Source organism: Castanea sativa, chromosome 1 (assembly GCF_040712315.1).
Source record: "Castanea sativa cultivar Marrone di Chiusa Pesio chromosome 1, ASM4071231v1".
Taxonomy (NCBI): Eukaryota; Viridiplantae; Streptophyta; class Magnoliopsida; order Fagales; family Fagaceae; genus Castanea; species Castanea sativa.
In genome coordinates, this window is record NC_134013.1 from 9,667,244 (window position 1) to 9,683,601 (window position 16,358).

Genomic DNA, 16,358 nt, shown 5'->3' on the forward strand with positions numbered 1-16,358 from the left:
ACCCCTGGCACCAGCTCCCTCTCTTTCCTCATCACCCGTCCTTTTACCTCTATCACGTACTTTTTCTCCCTCACTCTCATCGTCCTTGTCTTCACCCTCACTCACTTCACCTTCACTACAACTCTCCATTTCCTTGTCAGAAGAATGGGCTAAAGTTCCCCTCTCTGATGAACAGGAGAAGCCTTCCTCGGGCTCACAACCTAATTGAAAGACTTCGTCGTAACCCCATCCCTCGCGGATCGACGACTGTTCACTCGTCGCCTCTCTAGACATCTGACTACCTACAAGCGACAGATTCATTCTAAGAACCTAAGACGACGACTTCGCTATAGAAACTGAGCTATAAAGACGAAAGTAGAACGAAGAAAAGGAAAGAGAACTTACAAGTGAATCCTTGGCAAGAGACACTCCTATGCAAAGTGATGGCGTGAAAGGTGACGAACTCGTGAGACTGACGGGCAAAGGAGATCAGAAAGTGACGTTTTCTCTCTCAATAGCAGCGAAGGATGAAAAGTTGGGAATGAAAGAGGAAGAGAAATATATATAGGCGATAGGAGCACGGAAGACAAAGCAACATGCTCGTCCAGACGCGGAGCCAATCAGTCCGTGCCACGTGTCCTGGCATTTAGAGAAGGTGGCTCGAATTACCACACATGAATGGCCTTCCAATGATACACTTCATAACTCGTCAGCTATAACTAACGGGGTCATGGAGTAGGGGCAGCTAATGAGGATAATTCTATTTTAACTCATGACAGAATGAAAGGCGACGGATACAACGCTCCCGTCAGACTGAAGGGAGACACCTGACAATGTTAGGCTGAAGGGAGCGAAGTAACGACATGAAGCTGGTCATAGGCCGACGACCTTACATACGCTGACGACCTCATGAAATGGACGACTCAGCAAGCTGACGGGAACAAAGGCTGAAGAAGACAAGTAAACCCATCCATAAGATTGCTTGGCTCCCACGTATACATGAGTAAGAAGAGTTTTTGCGTTACACGTTTACTCTTAGTTAAAGAGACTCCTATAAGGAAAAGAGCTGTAAAGGATATGCAAAATCCACAAGTTACACTCCTAGAAGGAAAGAACTTCTTGACCAAGGCGCAGATTCCGGCCCTACACTACTATAAGTACTCCAAAGTCCTCGTAAATCAAAGTACGCATAATTCACCTCAGCTCTAGCATTTTAGAGTTGCGAATAAGAGATTTCCTCTAACTTGACTGTCGGGGAATATTTGGCCGGTACCACACCGGTACTCCTCTTAAGGTCTTCGGCTTTCGTGTTGTGCAGGTTCTTTATCGAGAGCACGTGAGGACTGTGTAGCTTATTGATGATTTTTGGCATCATCACAGAGGAACCAATGATATCAAAAATCAAATAAGCTTTAAACTGTAAACGTGCATAGTTGCCGTTTATGCAAACTCTATTATGGTGCAATTAATACTGTAAATTAGGTTACCAGTTAGGCAGGTATGTTTCTCTCTAAAAGAAAAAAAGTTATAAAAAAGGAGCTCTGGTTTAGTTTACCGTGTAAGAAAGGTCATCTATTTTACCAACCAAAAATTGGGGGGGAAAAAAAACTATAAATTATAGCAGCTTGGTCATGAGGCTCATTTCGTGAAGTACAGAAAAATAAAAATTAAGGCACATACACAATGTGAAAAGAAGTCTTCAATACATATATAAATGATAAGTGAACTATTAATGGATCAAATTTGGTCCATCCTGTGATTCATGTTCTTTTACAGGTTGACCAAATTTGCTCCACTAAAAGAAGCAGAGTGAAACTGAAACCTAATCCTATGTTTGGATGGATGGGAAATAGAGTGGAACCTAAACCTTATATCTTGGTCCTTCTCATCCCATCTTCATCCATTCTAGATATACCCTAAAGCTCTCAATAAACACGGGTTTAATGCATGGAAACAAACTATTTGTCTCGCTCAGAAGTTAAAAACTTGTCTTTAAGATACATATATTCTAAGTTCCTCCACCACCGTAATTAGGTTGGGGCCAAATGCCCCCACCACCACTATCACCTGTGACATAAGACATGCATGATAATGGCACGAGAGACAGCCCTCGGCTTCTGAGGTCTCGCTTTTGTTCTTCATTTCCATCATCCACTGAACCCTGAAATCAAAACAGTGTTTTATGAATGAGCTGATGAAATTCTGAAGCAGGTTGTGCATATAATATGCAATGATATCATCAGAAACAAATAAAGTCTCTCTTGCTCCTTCAACTACGTACCATCTCATGGTGTAGTAGACTTTTGAGGGTTGGTTTGTAAAATTTATTTATTTATTTTTGTAGCTTGATACATCATTTTTTTTAAGTATAATGGTTTGTTTAACCCTAATTGCTTGTCCTGCTATACTTTGGTGAAAGCCAGTTCTTAGTTCTTACCGCTTGCATTGTTCTACAAGCCTTGTTTCGCGATGACTTCATGTATGGGACGCTCAGTGTCTGCAGAAAAAAAAAATCTCAAAACTTAGTACCCAGGTACAAATATTGTATGCAATAAAAATTTATTTCACTTCTATCTTCGAATTGTATAAAGAGTTCCTAATTTATTTTTATTATAGCTTGGGATTGGAAATTGCAACACCCATTGAAAATTATATATTCTGTTTTTTTTGTTTTGCGGGGGGGGGGGGGGGGGTGTTGGGGAGGTATAAGGAACTATATCAAGTTAATTGCATTTGTTTGTGACACATAACAGACAACAAAGAGTCTCCTTAAATAGAGAGACCATAAAAAATCAAATGGGAAGAAATTTGAAAATTAATAACATCACTAGTAAAATCATCTGTGCTAGAAATGGAATCACGAGAAATTTGATCACTTAGGGAATCATCATAAGGATCAAAACTCACCTCTGATGGTCGTGATCTACACTACTTTTCGAGCAAAATCTTTAAGCAATTTTGCTATATATGGTAATTTTCTATTTGTCATAATTTTCAAATTAAAAGTGTCAATAAGGATTGGTCAAGATTAAAATGTACGGCCAATAATATTTGATTATGTAATTTTCTCAATTTGTCTTTATGATTTTTCCTATTTATAATCTAATTTTCTAAGGTGTTCTTTCTGCCTCATGATTTCTTTGCTATAAACTAGTGATTGTAGTCTCTTAGACATCCGGGTGATTGATTAAAAAATAAAAAATTCAGAGACGTTTTCCATTCTTCTTTCTCTAATGGATTCCAAAATTCTCCATGCAAATTCAAGAAACTCCTTCATGGATTTAATGGTTTTATTCTTGAGATACACGTGTTATATTTCTTGGGATGACTTGCTGCATTAGTTTAATAGATGATGATTGTTTATAGATTAGCAGTGAAGAGAGTTAAGCTTGACACCTAGCCAGGCTGCTACTGCAAACCTGTTTCCATGACAACAATCAAATTGTCTTGGTAGATAGTTTGAATCACAATGATTTAGTTTAATGTGAGAGGAATTTTTCATGAATTATTGATTAAAAAATTTCAGAGATTTTTTTTTGACGGATTCAAAAATTCTACTTGTGAAATTAAAGAACTCTTTCATAGATTCAATGGTTTCATTCTTGATACCGAAGTGTTAGTTGTGACAATCCACTGCAATAGTCTACAGATTAACATTGAAGAGAGTTAAGCTCGACTCCTAGCTAGACTTCTACGACAAATCTGTTTCCACAACAACAATCAAATTGGCATATAATTAATATAGTTACAATCATAATGATTTGGTTTGATGTGGAACAAGTTTTCAAGAACTTTTGGAGTTGAAAACAGGAGACAGCCTAATTGTATACTCATGATCTTTAAGAAAAGAATTACTACTTGGCTAGTACAATGGTAGATAAACCTTGAATGGAAAATCTATTGAGAGGCCTATTTTGGAGATTTTTTTTTTTTTCATTCTAACAAGGACGATATCCTTATGGTCTTCCCAATCAATTAGAACAAACAATCTTGTTTTGTAATCCCATAAAGTCTTAATTTTAAGGTTGGCGTGGTAATTGATCACAATATTTGTTTTTATTGGCTGGGAGTTCTATATTTATGGTTTAACAGGAAGATTGAATAATACCACAACAAATATGTGGTGTTTAGACTTTATATTTATTAAACAAAATTTCAGTTCATTTATATTCTCTTATCCGATATTCTAGATATCTAGTCTCTTAGATATAATTAAAGTGCAGTTAGAACTTACAATTAATCGCATACTTTCCTTTTCTCCACTTTCACAGGCATCATTTATGGAGTCAAGACTCAAGAGGAGGGTGTTCTATATATATATATATATATATATATAATCTTGTTTAATTCCGTTATCTTGGTGTTGTTTATTGTATTTTTAGTTTGTTTACTATGGCTGCTTTTAGAGAAGACTGAGTTGCCAATAGATCAGGGTGGGCCAAAATAAATGTATTCTCCTTTTGTTTTTTGGGACATATTTTTAGTGAAAGTAGTACTACCGATCGAAATAAGTTGGAAATGATTAAAAATGCTTACATTTTTTCACTTCATAGTAAGCTGATAATACACAATTATATCACCATAATGCAATTTTTTAAAGAAAGAAATTGGTTTTCTTTGTTGTTTTTCACAATTCATTTTGAATTGAAATATTCATCTGCCTCATGAGTTTTTGGGAGTAGATTAAATCTAAGTTGTAACATCTGTCTTCTGCTTAAATTGCACAGATATAATAATCTTTATACTACAACTAATATATTATGCCATGGAACCAAAAGTATAGGCCATGAAAAAGGGGAATATATACTGCTAAGTAGGTCATGCTAATGAATGTTCTTAGGGAAATATTTAACAATCCATTTTAAGAAAGTTTTGACATTATTTTTATGAAAAATGAAAAAAAGTTGTTAAAATATTAGTTATTTTTTTTCTTTTCCTATAAAAAATTTTTTTAAATAAATTATTAACTATTATCTTAAAACTATCTATTAGCATTTAATAGTATACTCTAAGAAAGACTAAAAAGTATACTCTAAGAAGTTCCTAAAAAAAAAGTATACTCTAAGAAAGACTAGAAAGTGCAGGAGAAAGACTAGAAAGTATAGGAGAATATTGTATAGGTTTGATGTGAAACTCATGTGCTTCTAGACATAATGGACGGTTCAAGTTTTCAGATTATAAAAATGTAAGATGTAGGAATTGAAGGAGCCAATGGTATAATAACCCTAGCACTCACTTAAATAACAATATATGCTTTTTCCTCATAGAAGCCTGTTCGCTATATATATATATATATATATACCCTAATTTGACCGGCGGTCTCATCTTTAAAAACTTGAAGTTTCTTAGACTTAAAGAATTATTAGTATTCTTTGAGGATATGGGCCAGATTGTTAAGATAAGAAAACCGAAAATCAATAAGAATGTTGGGAAGTTAAAAATACCTCGATTTGGTTGTGAAGGAATTTGATGTACCCGATAGCCTCCATTAGTACCGATGCTGTGTCTGTCTGCCAGATTCTCCACCCACATGCAAAATTGACGTCATTTTGCATTAGCAAAATCACACATAATTACATAAATTATAAATCTCTCCCACACTTTTTTTTTTTAATTAAACGAAAATAATAACCTCTATTCAACTTAAGTCATATTGTAATTTCTCAAATTCTCTCCAAAAAAAAAAATTGTAATTTTTCAAACTATCATGGACAAGATTTTTTTTTTTTTTGGGATTCATGGAAAGCTTGAGTCCTTAATAAAAAATGGCCTAGACTTTAGTACAGCATTTTTGTACATTAGACGAGAAATGAGACTAATATGTAATCATTTTTAAACATGTGATATTCTTATCAAATCCATGAAAAACTCTCTTGCACTAACTCACAAAATCAATATGTCTATTATGATGGTGGTGATGGTGAGCCATTGAAACATTACCTTGCCAAAGGGAGCCACCAATTGCTGAAGAGCGGCAATTCTATCTCCTAATTTTTCCTTCCTAACCTGGTCCAATACCAAGCCACGAAATGTATGCAATTAATAATTAATTAGCCCAATTATATTGCGAAATATTTACATCTTATTTTATCCTTTGGCACCTTAAATGGTGGACATGAAGCGCGTGACTCCAATCGCGATTTCTTGGATGCAGCTTGAGCTGTCTTTGCCTCCATCAAACTGCTGGATCTCTTTTCTTCTGTTATTCTATTTGTGAATGGTGATATCTTTAAGATGAAAAGAGTAAAGCTCAGTTGAGCAATAACCGAAAGTCAGTCTTTAAAACCCCCCAGTAAAAGAAAAAAGAAAAGAGAACATACTTGCACTTGCACATATTGTATAAAGCTGTAGGTACCCCTATCTTAGCAAAAAGAAAGGCTACTCTTTTGGTGCCACAAGTTGTTAAAAACATTTATAATAAAGGGTCTCAGCTTTTCCAATTTTCATTTTCCAAATAACATCATTCAAATTGGATTCAGTAAATGCAAAATACACATTTGCATATATAGCAATATATATGTTTAGATAAATTAAAAAAAAAAAAAAAATCTAGCAACAAATTTTGAAGTTATTATGTACCATGAAGATATAGTAGATTTGCTTATGTTGTGAATCATCATACCTTAAAACCTAAGCACATCAAGCCATCAACTGAAATAACTATTTGCTCAGGAAAAACAACTATTTGCTATAGTAGCGACCTTTAAACTCTAGGACTAAAATTTTGTTGTTGTTGTTATTATTGATAACGGTTTTATTCAAGTCATGATATCCCTATATAGTAACAGTAACTACTGAAGAAGAAGAAGAAGGAGAGAAGAAGAATACTTACATTGTTAGGGCTAAATGATGGCCTGTGAGTTAATTGCTGCATATGCATATGATCAAGACCAAAAGATGGGCTCGCTTTAAATAATCCAAGACTATCATGTGAAGGTTGGGTAAAACTTCCACTGTATCTTTCTGGGGTCAATAGATTCAAGGCCTGCAAGTTCATGTCCAAGCTGGAGCTTGAAATTTCTGATGGTGATGGCGATTGATTCAAGTTGGAAATATTTATACTTGGATAAATCTGGCTGAAGTTCCCTCTGCTTGGCATTGCCACACCTCCAAAACTAGGACAGTTCTGGGCATTAGAATAAAACCCTCTGGTAGAAATGGTCTTGGGCAATAGCTTCTCACTAAGATCGTTTCTCTCATTCTTTATGTGACTTGTTGGAGTAAAATGGTAATCTTCTGAGGAACTGTGTAACAGTTCAGTGTATTTGCGTATAGATTCTGAATGCTCTTCCTTGATTTTTAGGTCATGGGCAGACTGACTATTGGAACTCCCTGCATTACTAAGCCAGTAAAAGCCTAAGTCTTGGACCATGGAATTGTTGAGACAAGGTGCTAGAATGTCATTATCCTGCTTAGATTCCCTTGGGTTTGAGAAAACTCCATCGAAGTTTGAATTGAAGTTATTGTTCCTACAAATAGTTGACATAACTATTTAAAGATTAATCGGAAAGCTTTATCATGAAAAGGGTTAGTTCAAAGGAGAGTAAAAAGTCCTTGTGAGGTATATGGAAATCAAAGTAACAAGAAAATTTTAGGACAAAGCATTAACTGCATATCATTTTTGGTATCAGTATCACTGTCACATGATGTTTTCCACCGGTGTAAGTGAATACTGTGGTATAAGAAGTCGGAGTCATTTATTCCAAATCTAATCAAAGAGAAAGAGAATGGCTGAACCTTTTGTAAAATATGTGATAAATTGAAAAACAAACTAACAAGTAAATTTCAACTTCTGGACACTTTCTGCTTGATGAACATCAAATCAGAAAAGAAAAAGAGAAAAGGAAAAAGATACCAACTCGAAAGTTCATTTATGATAGTACTTTGAATAGGCAAAAATTCATTATAGAAGCAGAGAGAGAGAGAGAGAGAGAGAGAGAGAGAGAGAGAGAGAGAGAGAGGGGGGGGGGGGGGTTGAAGCAAAACTTACAAAGTGACATTTGGGGTCCAAGCAGCATGGTTGCTTCCAACTCCATAGTAGGTTGGGTTGGCTAAAGAAGAAGACCCAACAAGCTGGTCTGGGAGCTGATGTTGGTGATGGAGATTTGCAGACTCCATGATGATAATCTTATTTTAAAAGGGCTTGAAAATCCCAAGATGATAGTAGTAATTAAAGTAAACTAAGTAGCTAGCTTTGCTAGGAATCTCTCACTCTATTCAAAGAAAGGCAGTTCAGGTGACACCCACATACCTGCTTGCTTTTCGTGGCCACTTTTCTCAGTTTCTTCTTTACCCTTTCAAGTTTACAGCTTATTAAAGTAGCCTTGACAAGAAAGAAAGAGAGAGCGTGAGTTTTTAATCTCCACACCTCTCTCTCTGACTTTAATTATTTAGTTTCTTCTCTCTCTCTCTCTCTCTTATATGCTTTTATATAAGCACTCTCTGCAATTACAGGGAGATGATTATACTTCTACGCCATGATTAATACCCCTGCCTTCGATCCCAAGGCTTTCAACAAAGGTGTGAGAAGAGAAATGATAGCAACCATACTCTTACCTTCTCTCATCCCCACATGTCTAAAGCTCTTATATATAGCAATTGGGGTCGGTATCTAAATGAATCAGCAACCAACATTTCTCTGCAGTGTTTTGTCTCCAATTCTGTCTAGTGAATGCTCACAATTCATTACATTTGCAACCTTAAAATGATGAATGATGGGCACTGACCTTGTGCACATGCCTTGTACAGTTACCACTAATCGCTGTGAGATGGCACTTATTAATTGTATTCAAATCATCAAATATCACACTTTGGCTTCTAAAATTGTTAAATTGTGATGGGTAGGAGATTGATTAAGTCTAACTAGTCTATCCACTAAGTGCATGGGTCTAGGGATGGGTGAGACTCGGTTCGAGTCCCGGGGAATATTTGTGTTATATAAAGAAAAAACCCTAGCCCATTCACTAAAATGGTTTGGTTAGATGAACTCACTTGCATGAACGACCTCCCCAATTAGAAACACAGGAATACTGTCCGATTGTAGCAACTTGAGAGGCATCAAGGAGATAATTCAACTATCAAACAAGCTTGTCAAGTGAAGTGTGTAATCTGAGACACATGAACTATATTCATAGGGAAATGACTGCCAAAGGCTGAGATCCTCGCTATGATCAAGGTAATTTCTCTAGTCTTGCTGATGATGGTAACATTAATTATCATTTTCGCCATAACTAAGGTAATCGCTTCATATAAGAAGCACCATGTGTAAACATCAAGCATATAAATTCACTCTCTTCACCAAAATGAGGTATGAGATAACTACTATTATCTTACACCCTTTAGAATCTTTCCTAAAAAGATTATTAACTTAAGCATTGGAGCGCTTAGACCAGTGCCACATGATGCCACACAAGTTATCTTTCTCCTTCTTCTTTTTTTTTAAAAGATGTTTAGAGGTATTCTTTTGAGCTCATCATCGCTATCTCAGCTGTAACAGCTAAGTTATCATCAAATTTTAACATTGTTTACCCAATAATTACTCTTAGGACCAGTTAGTTGCTAGAAATTTCAATTATTTAGGATTTACTAATCTTGAAAGCTAAAATTCATGAAAATTAAAATTTCCGAAAATTAATATTATTATTGTACTGATATGCTCATTTCTTAACTATACAAGTTACAGTTTGACCATTATGGAAATTTCTAAATGGCAAGAATGTTTCTGAATGTTGATAAAAAATAATTATGGGTGACATGTTAACGTGTTTTTCTAAATTTTTAATTATCAGTTATTTTTTCTTTGAAAAAGTTGAATTTTAATGTCAATTATAATTCATGAATACAAGATGTACAAGAATATAGTGAGATTTCTTAACTGGAAGGTGGGAGTTAAAATCCTTATGTTTTACAAGAACTTGTATGCTTAAGGGAATTTATAATTCTTGGAAAATTTGGTAACAAAAGATTTTCACAAACTCTCAGCAATTGAAAAATCCTAATGTGAATTATTGCAGAATGACTATCCCTAAATTGTCACCAGACCTCACCCCAATAAAAACAAAATCATATCTCTCTCTCTCTCTCTCTAGGAGGGTTGGATGTGAATTGGCTTGTCTCCTCATAGCTCAGCGCTTCTGTATCTCTGTGTCATGCTGTCCCAACTTGAGCAGCATCAAAACTTTTACCGACATGCCCGAGAATTTTACTGTAGTGAATTTCTATCCAAATTTAGAATACTCAAAGTCAAAACCACTCTGATATTAATTACTACATGCGAATTGATGTAGGGAATTCATTCAATTAAAAAATGGTGTATAAATTAGTTGGAATCACTTTGCCGAAAGTTATGGCCCATTCTAAATCATGCTGGGTGGTATTTTCAAATAAAAATGGGAATGTTGTAACTGTAGTAAATGTTCAAGTATCATCTTTTCCCCATTCTGAGGACATAACCCATAGTGCTGGTAACAGACCACTTTTCTTTTCCTGAGCTCTTTTATAATTTGTTAAGGTGGTAAATTAGGATAGTAGGACATCATTTTTATATTAATCCATTACTAGTCCATTTTTATAATGAATTAATCATAGTAGGACACATTAGGGTTTTTCTCTCTCAACGAGAGTGTACATAACTTTTCAAACATCAATCTTACTATCTTTTTTGGTGTGTATGTGGTTTTTCATCTTTCACAAACCAAGTAATTATTATAAACGAATCCCATAATAATTGTGAAAAAAATGATTTTTTTTGTATTTGTAAACATTGTAACCAACGAACCTTTTCAATACTATGCGTCTATCACAAGCAATGGTTACAACCCACAAAGCCCTGCCAAGCTTTTCAAGCACCTTTTAGGCTTATTCTGGGCCATATTATAGATTGATCATGGCAATTTTTCCTATTAGCTAACCCAACATTACTTTGTAACGTGATTGTTACGTCCTACTTAATTTGTCATCCCATATTCGTATTATAACAAAGAGTCTTTTTTTTTTAGAAACAACAAAGAGCCTTAAAGGTGCTACATATCAATATTTTTGAGAGTGAAAATACCATTTTGGCCTATATATACATTTTGGAGTTACTATTAATTTGGTTCAAATATTCTGGTACCAGTCAATTTGGTTTTTATTATTTTCAACTTTTAATTAATTTGATTATTATTGTTCCTATGAAAAAAAAAAGGCTAAAATGCAAAATTAACCCTTAAACTTTTACCTTTTGTTATTCCAGTTCTCTAAGTTTCAGTTTTGTCATTTTAGTCCTCTAAGTTTTAAATTTTGTCAACTCAGTCCTCTATTAAGACTTTGTTAACTGCTACCGTCTACTAACCAAAATGGCACCGTTTTGACTCTATTTTTTTAAAATTTCTTAATTAAAAAAACTGAAAAAATTAATTTAAAAAAAAACTTAGGGGAATGCCAACTAAAAGAAAAAAAAAATACAAAAAACCCCCACCCCCACCCATCGATATGACACTCAGCCTCAAATCATGAAACCGATTTCTCTAAGAAAAAAAATTAAGGGGCTAAGGGACTAAGGGAGAAACTGAGAAAAAAAGAGGGAGAAAGAGAGAGTGAGAGTGAGAGATAGAGAGAGGGAGAAGAGGTAAAAAGCCATGGAAAGTGTGACGTGATTGAAGAAGGACTTCTTGAAGATGAAGAGCATGTAAAGGGTCTTCTTCGTCATTCCTTGTTCTTGCTTTTGTGCCTGGCTTTCTCATTCTGTACACTATCTTTTCTTTGATTTTGTTGGGTACCAGTAAGCCCATTAAGCCAGAGATCACAATCAAGGTATTATTAAAGATAACATTTTTATGGTTCTTCTAGGCAAATTGTGAAATGGGTTTTGATTAAATTTCATTAATTTTGTGTGTTTATTTTGCATTCTCACTTCTCAAAATATGATGTTTGGGCTTTTTAAGATTCTTTTCAATTGGTAGGGAACGACGGTCCCCTAAGTTTCTTTTCTTTTTCTTTTTTTCTTTTTTGTAATTAACATTTTCAGCCTTTTTTAATTGAGAAATTAAAAAAAAAGTGTAAAATTGTGTCGTTTTAATTAATAGATGGCAGTTAACAAAATCCTAACGGATGACTAAATTGATCAAATATAAAATTTAGAAGACTAAAATGATAAAATTGAAACTTAAAGAATTAAAATGACAAAATGTGAAAATTAGATTATCAGTTTTGCATTTTAACTAAAAAAATTAAATTAAATTATTATTATCAACTAAATAATAGAAATTGACTACAAATTTAAAATAATAAAGACCAAATTAATTATTACTAAAATCGAGAAATCAAACTAACGGCTAAAATGGTTTCTCCACCTATTTTTGATTCAAAACACTACTCATTATGATTTTTGAAAGAAAAAAACAAACAAATAAATCAAATCTCCACTATATCATCGAGGCTCTGGCTGCAAACAAAAACACTAATAAACCTAGAAGCAGTAGCCAGTAGCCATTATGTGCACCAAATTATATATTGTGACCTACACACCTTTACATCTTGTCACTGATGACATTTTCAAATCCTATTTCAGTCTTGACTCACTCTCCTCTGTCTCTATTCAGTGTGCGTGCGTATCCGTACCCTGTCAGTATTGTTACATATGCTTTTTTTTTTTTTTTTTTTTGGAGAAGGAGCATATGCTTCTTTTTAAGGGTAATATATAGTAAAGAATATAAAAATAGGGATACAACAAGCACAAACATTAAATAAAAGGGAATAATACATACTATAAAAATACATTGAAAACTTGATTTTTAAGGGACGCTTTTAACTTTGAAAACGTAACTTAAAATCCCGTTATTAGTGTATTTGGATGGTGTATATTTGCACCAATAAGCAGTGCCCAAAATCAAAAATTTCATCTGGGATGCATGTAATATTTTTTGAAGAGTTTTGATAAAATTAATTTCAATTCATATCGTTTACATTATACTCTTTATCATCTTATTATGATATCAATTGATTTTTTGTATAGATGACATTTAAAATTCCAAATCTATTATTAGATGACAAAAAACTTTATCAGTTGAGTTAACTGAATCTTACGGTTCATAAATCAAATGTTTTCTCTCTTTGGTTTGTGTGTGTGTGTGTATTTGGAGCAAGATGGTCAATCTTATATCGGAACTGGCCAGTATATATATATATATATATATATATATATATATATATATATATATATATATATATATATATACGTATATATGTATACCGGTATTGAAACGTCAATGTTTCATACCGGTTTAAATATCGGTCATGTATTGGCCGATTTCGGACATTACCGGTATCGGCTGGTACGGAAAAAACTTTTTTTTTTAGTTTTGTAATTTTTGAATTTTTGTAAGGGTAGAATAGTAACTTAATTGTATTAACTTATTAGTATTATTTATTTTCTTAGTATGCAATGAACAATTAAGCTTTCTATTTTTTATATTGTGTTTTTTTTTTCCTTTTAATTGATACTAAAGTCTAAAATTAATCATAAATAATTTTTTCTAGATTGAGGTAATATTTTATGGTAAACTTTTATGTTTATTATAATATATATTTATAAATATAAAAATAATGGTAAACCTAAAATGGTACATTAGTATTAAAATATATTATTCCATTAGTTAAATCGGTACAGCCTCCGGTACGAGATTGACCCTCTTGATTTAAATCTGTACTTGTTAGTGTAAAGCATTGCAATGTAATCCTTGCTAAATGAAGTTTGCAAATCAAGTGATTGGGTATGTCATTGATGGGATGAAATTACACATTATTTACTTGTGATATAATTTGATTCGTGCATGAAAATCATACTCTACAGTCTTGGTAGTATGTGTCAAATTTTGTCATCAAAACATGCATGTGGGAATTACACGTTTTAAGAAAATATGACCACATCGTGATAATGATTGAGAATTTGAGGATAGATAAAGACAAAGTAAAATAGGCAAAAAGAAGGAATATCTCCCTAGCTAGTAGTTATTAAAGCATCCTATTATCCACAGAGTGATCTTTCCTAAAAGTAAAATAATAATAATGATAATAATAATAATAACAATATTATATCTTTCCTAAAAGTAAAATAAAAATAAAAATAATAATAAATAAAAAAATAAATTGACCATTAAACAATTAAAAAAATTAAAAAATTAAATTAATATAATTTAAATATAAAAGTAGCATCTATTTAGTATTAACATAATATAAAAAAAGATATAAATTGATTGTTTCTTATTACGTTTTAAAATTTTATTGGATTTTTAATGTAAAAAAAAAAAACCTACCTAAATTTTACTTTTATGGTATAATATCATTAATGAACAAAAGTACCTAAATAAAAATCTATGTATTATTTAACTTTTATTTTTGAGTGTTTTGTTATTTTTTCCATTTAATATATATTTTCATTTATTTATATATTTTTGTGTGTGAAAAATTACAAGTTGACCCATAACCTGATCAATTCAACCCATTCGCAAGCTATTTAGGATGACAAGTTTTTTACTCAAACCCGATTAACCCAACTGGATAAACTTCTAACTTTGGTTATCAAATATTAAACAAGCAAATTTAAAGCCATTGTTTGTGTGTGTGTGTGTGTGTGTGTGTGTGAGAGAGAGAGAGAGAGAGAGAGAGAGAGAGAGAGAATTTCAAGATATAACATTTGCTTCATGATGATTGTTCTTTATCATTTACTAAGATATCAATCTATTTTTTATGTAAGTAAGGATCAAACCACAAATTTCTTATACAACAATAAGATATTCTGCTAATTAAGTTAACTAGAACTCAAGTAATTTTTTAGAGTTCAAGGAATTAGTAATATTGTGTATATTACGAAACAATAAACTTTAAAGTATCATTTTAGCAAAGTGACTCTTTTTAAATTTAGAAAACTGTCATTGACCACAATAATGCGAAGTCACAGATGTATCATTCTTTAATGCTATTGTTTGTTTGTGTGTGAGGGAAAGGCCTAAGAGACAGATTAAGTCTGATTAAGCTGTCTTTCTCAATCAAAGAAGGTCTATAATATATAATTTGACCAGCCCCACAAAAAAAAGTTGATGGGAGAATGTGAAATCAGAGTATGGGCAAGCTTCACTTTTCTTTTAGATCTTTCTCCTTTTACCCTTCCAGCATGACCAACGTCTATTTATTTATTTTTTTAAATTCTACTCAACTATTTTTTTCTCATCTTCAAAGCTAGTCTTCTTTATTGAAAGCTTTTTTTTTTTCCTCGCTTTGTCACCTTTTCAATATTTCCTTGACTCGCTTTCTCCCACAATTCATTTCAGTAAAGCTGCTTCTACATGAGATTTACAGTAGATTTTTCAATTATTACTCTCACAGTCTCACTTCCATAAATTATCAAAGAATTCTACTTTTAAAAAAATGATAATAAATTAATAATGCACGTTTAGGTGCTTATTTATTGCTAATAATTAATCCCATGCATCTATGGCACACGTACAAATACTTGTAGCCATCAGATGCCTTTGTACGTGTGCCATAGATGCCACACCTAGCCAGTCACAGATTAGACCATAATATTTGCCAAGAGGCAAAGCAAGCCTGAGGGATGTTATGAGAGATGAAACATGTTGCTGCTCTCTAAGAATTTTGTAAAGAACTTTGTGACTCAACTGGTACTTTTTATTATTTTCAATAAAAAAAGTCTAGAGTTCAAATTTATTCTCCCTATTTATCAAATTATCAATAAAAAAAAGCTTATTAGCTATTTTTGTTTGTAGTGGAAAAGTAGGAACACTTGGAATAAGTGGCGAAGCCACATGGAAACCAAAATCCTCCCCTCCCCCCAAAAATATTCTTTTGAAAAATTGTTATTCTCTGTATTTATATACTTATATTTACAAGTAATCTTTAGCAAAAATTGCATTTGGCCCCTCAGTTGGTTTTAAATGTTGATATTTTTGTTAATGTAAGCATATTCTGAAGTTTATATGTTTAGTGATGATAATACACCCACACACACACATATATATATATATATATATATATAGGAATAGAAAATATAATATGTTAATTGGTATAAGTGATTTTGTGTAAAATATAATAATACCTCTCAAACTTTGATTCATTTTTTATCATACCATAGTTTTCAATTATTTTGATCACTTCTCTACAATTTGGATTAATTTGATCACAATCTTCTTTTAATATGATGTTAAAAAATTGTGAAAGAAAGTGTTTTATATGATATTTACATGGTTTATAAATTATTATACACATGATATGTGATTTTCGAACACACACACAAGCTTACATTGCATGCTTATTGGTTTATATAAGTATAGTGAATTTCAATAAAGATAAGGTGAAAACACCATTTTGGTCTTTACATTTTG

At 32.7% G+C, this 16,358-nt stretch overlaps 1 protein-coding gene across 1 annotated transcript; it reads right to left on the reverse strand.

Moving 5' to 3' along the window:
• Nucleotides 1–1,665: 1,665 nt before the first annotated feature.
• LOC142607333 (transcription factor bHLH110) lies at nucleotides 1,666–8,286 on the reverse strand. The gene is made up of 7 exons (XM_075778784.1): nucleotides 7,970–8,286; nucleotides 6,812–7,448; nucleotides 6,081–6,206; nucleotides 5,920–5,985; nucleotides 5,424–5,489; nucleotides 2,417–2,476; nucleotides 1,666–2,140 (listed from the first exon to the last, which is right to left on the reverse strand). Exons 1-7 carry the CDS (start codon nucleotides 8,095–8,097, stop codon nucleotides 1,988–1,990), a joined length of 1,236 nt encoding a protein of 411 aa, XP_075634899.1. The 5' UTR covers nucleotides 8,098–8,286; the 3' UTR covers nucleotides 1,666–1,987.
• Nucleotides 8,287–16,358: the final 8,072 nt, after the last annotated feature.

Coding starts and splice junctions, on each gene's coding strand:
- LOC142607333 (XM_075778784.1), bottom strand. CDS start 8,097: ATGGAGTCTGCAAATCTCCATCACCAACATCAGCTCCCAGACCAGCTT. Junction 6,207..6,811: donor CATCATTTAGCCCTAACAAT/GTAAGTATTCTT, acceptor TTCATCTTAAAG/ATATCACCATTCACAAATAG. Junction 5,986..6,080: donor CTTCATGTCCACCATTTAAG/GTGCCAAAGGAT, acceptor GTATTGGACCAG/GTTAGGAAGGAAAAATTAGG.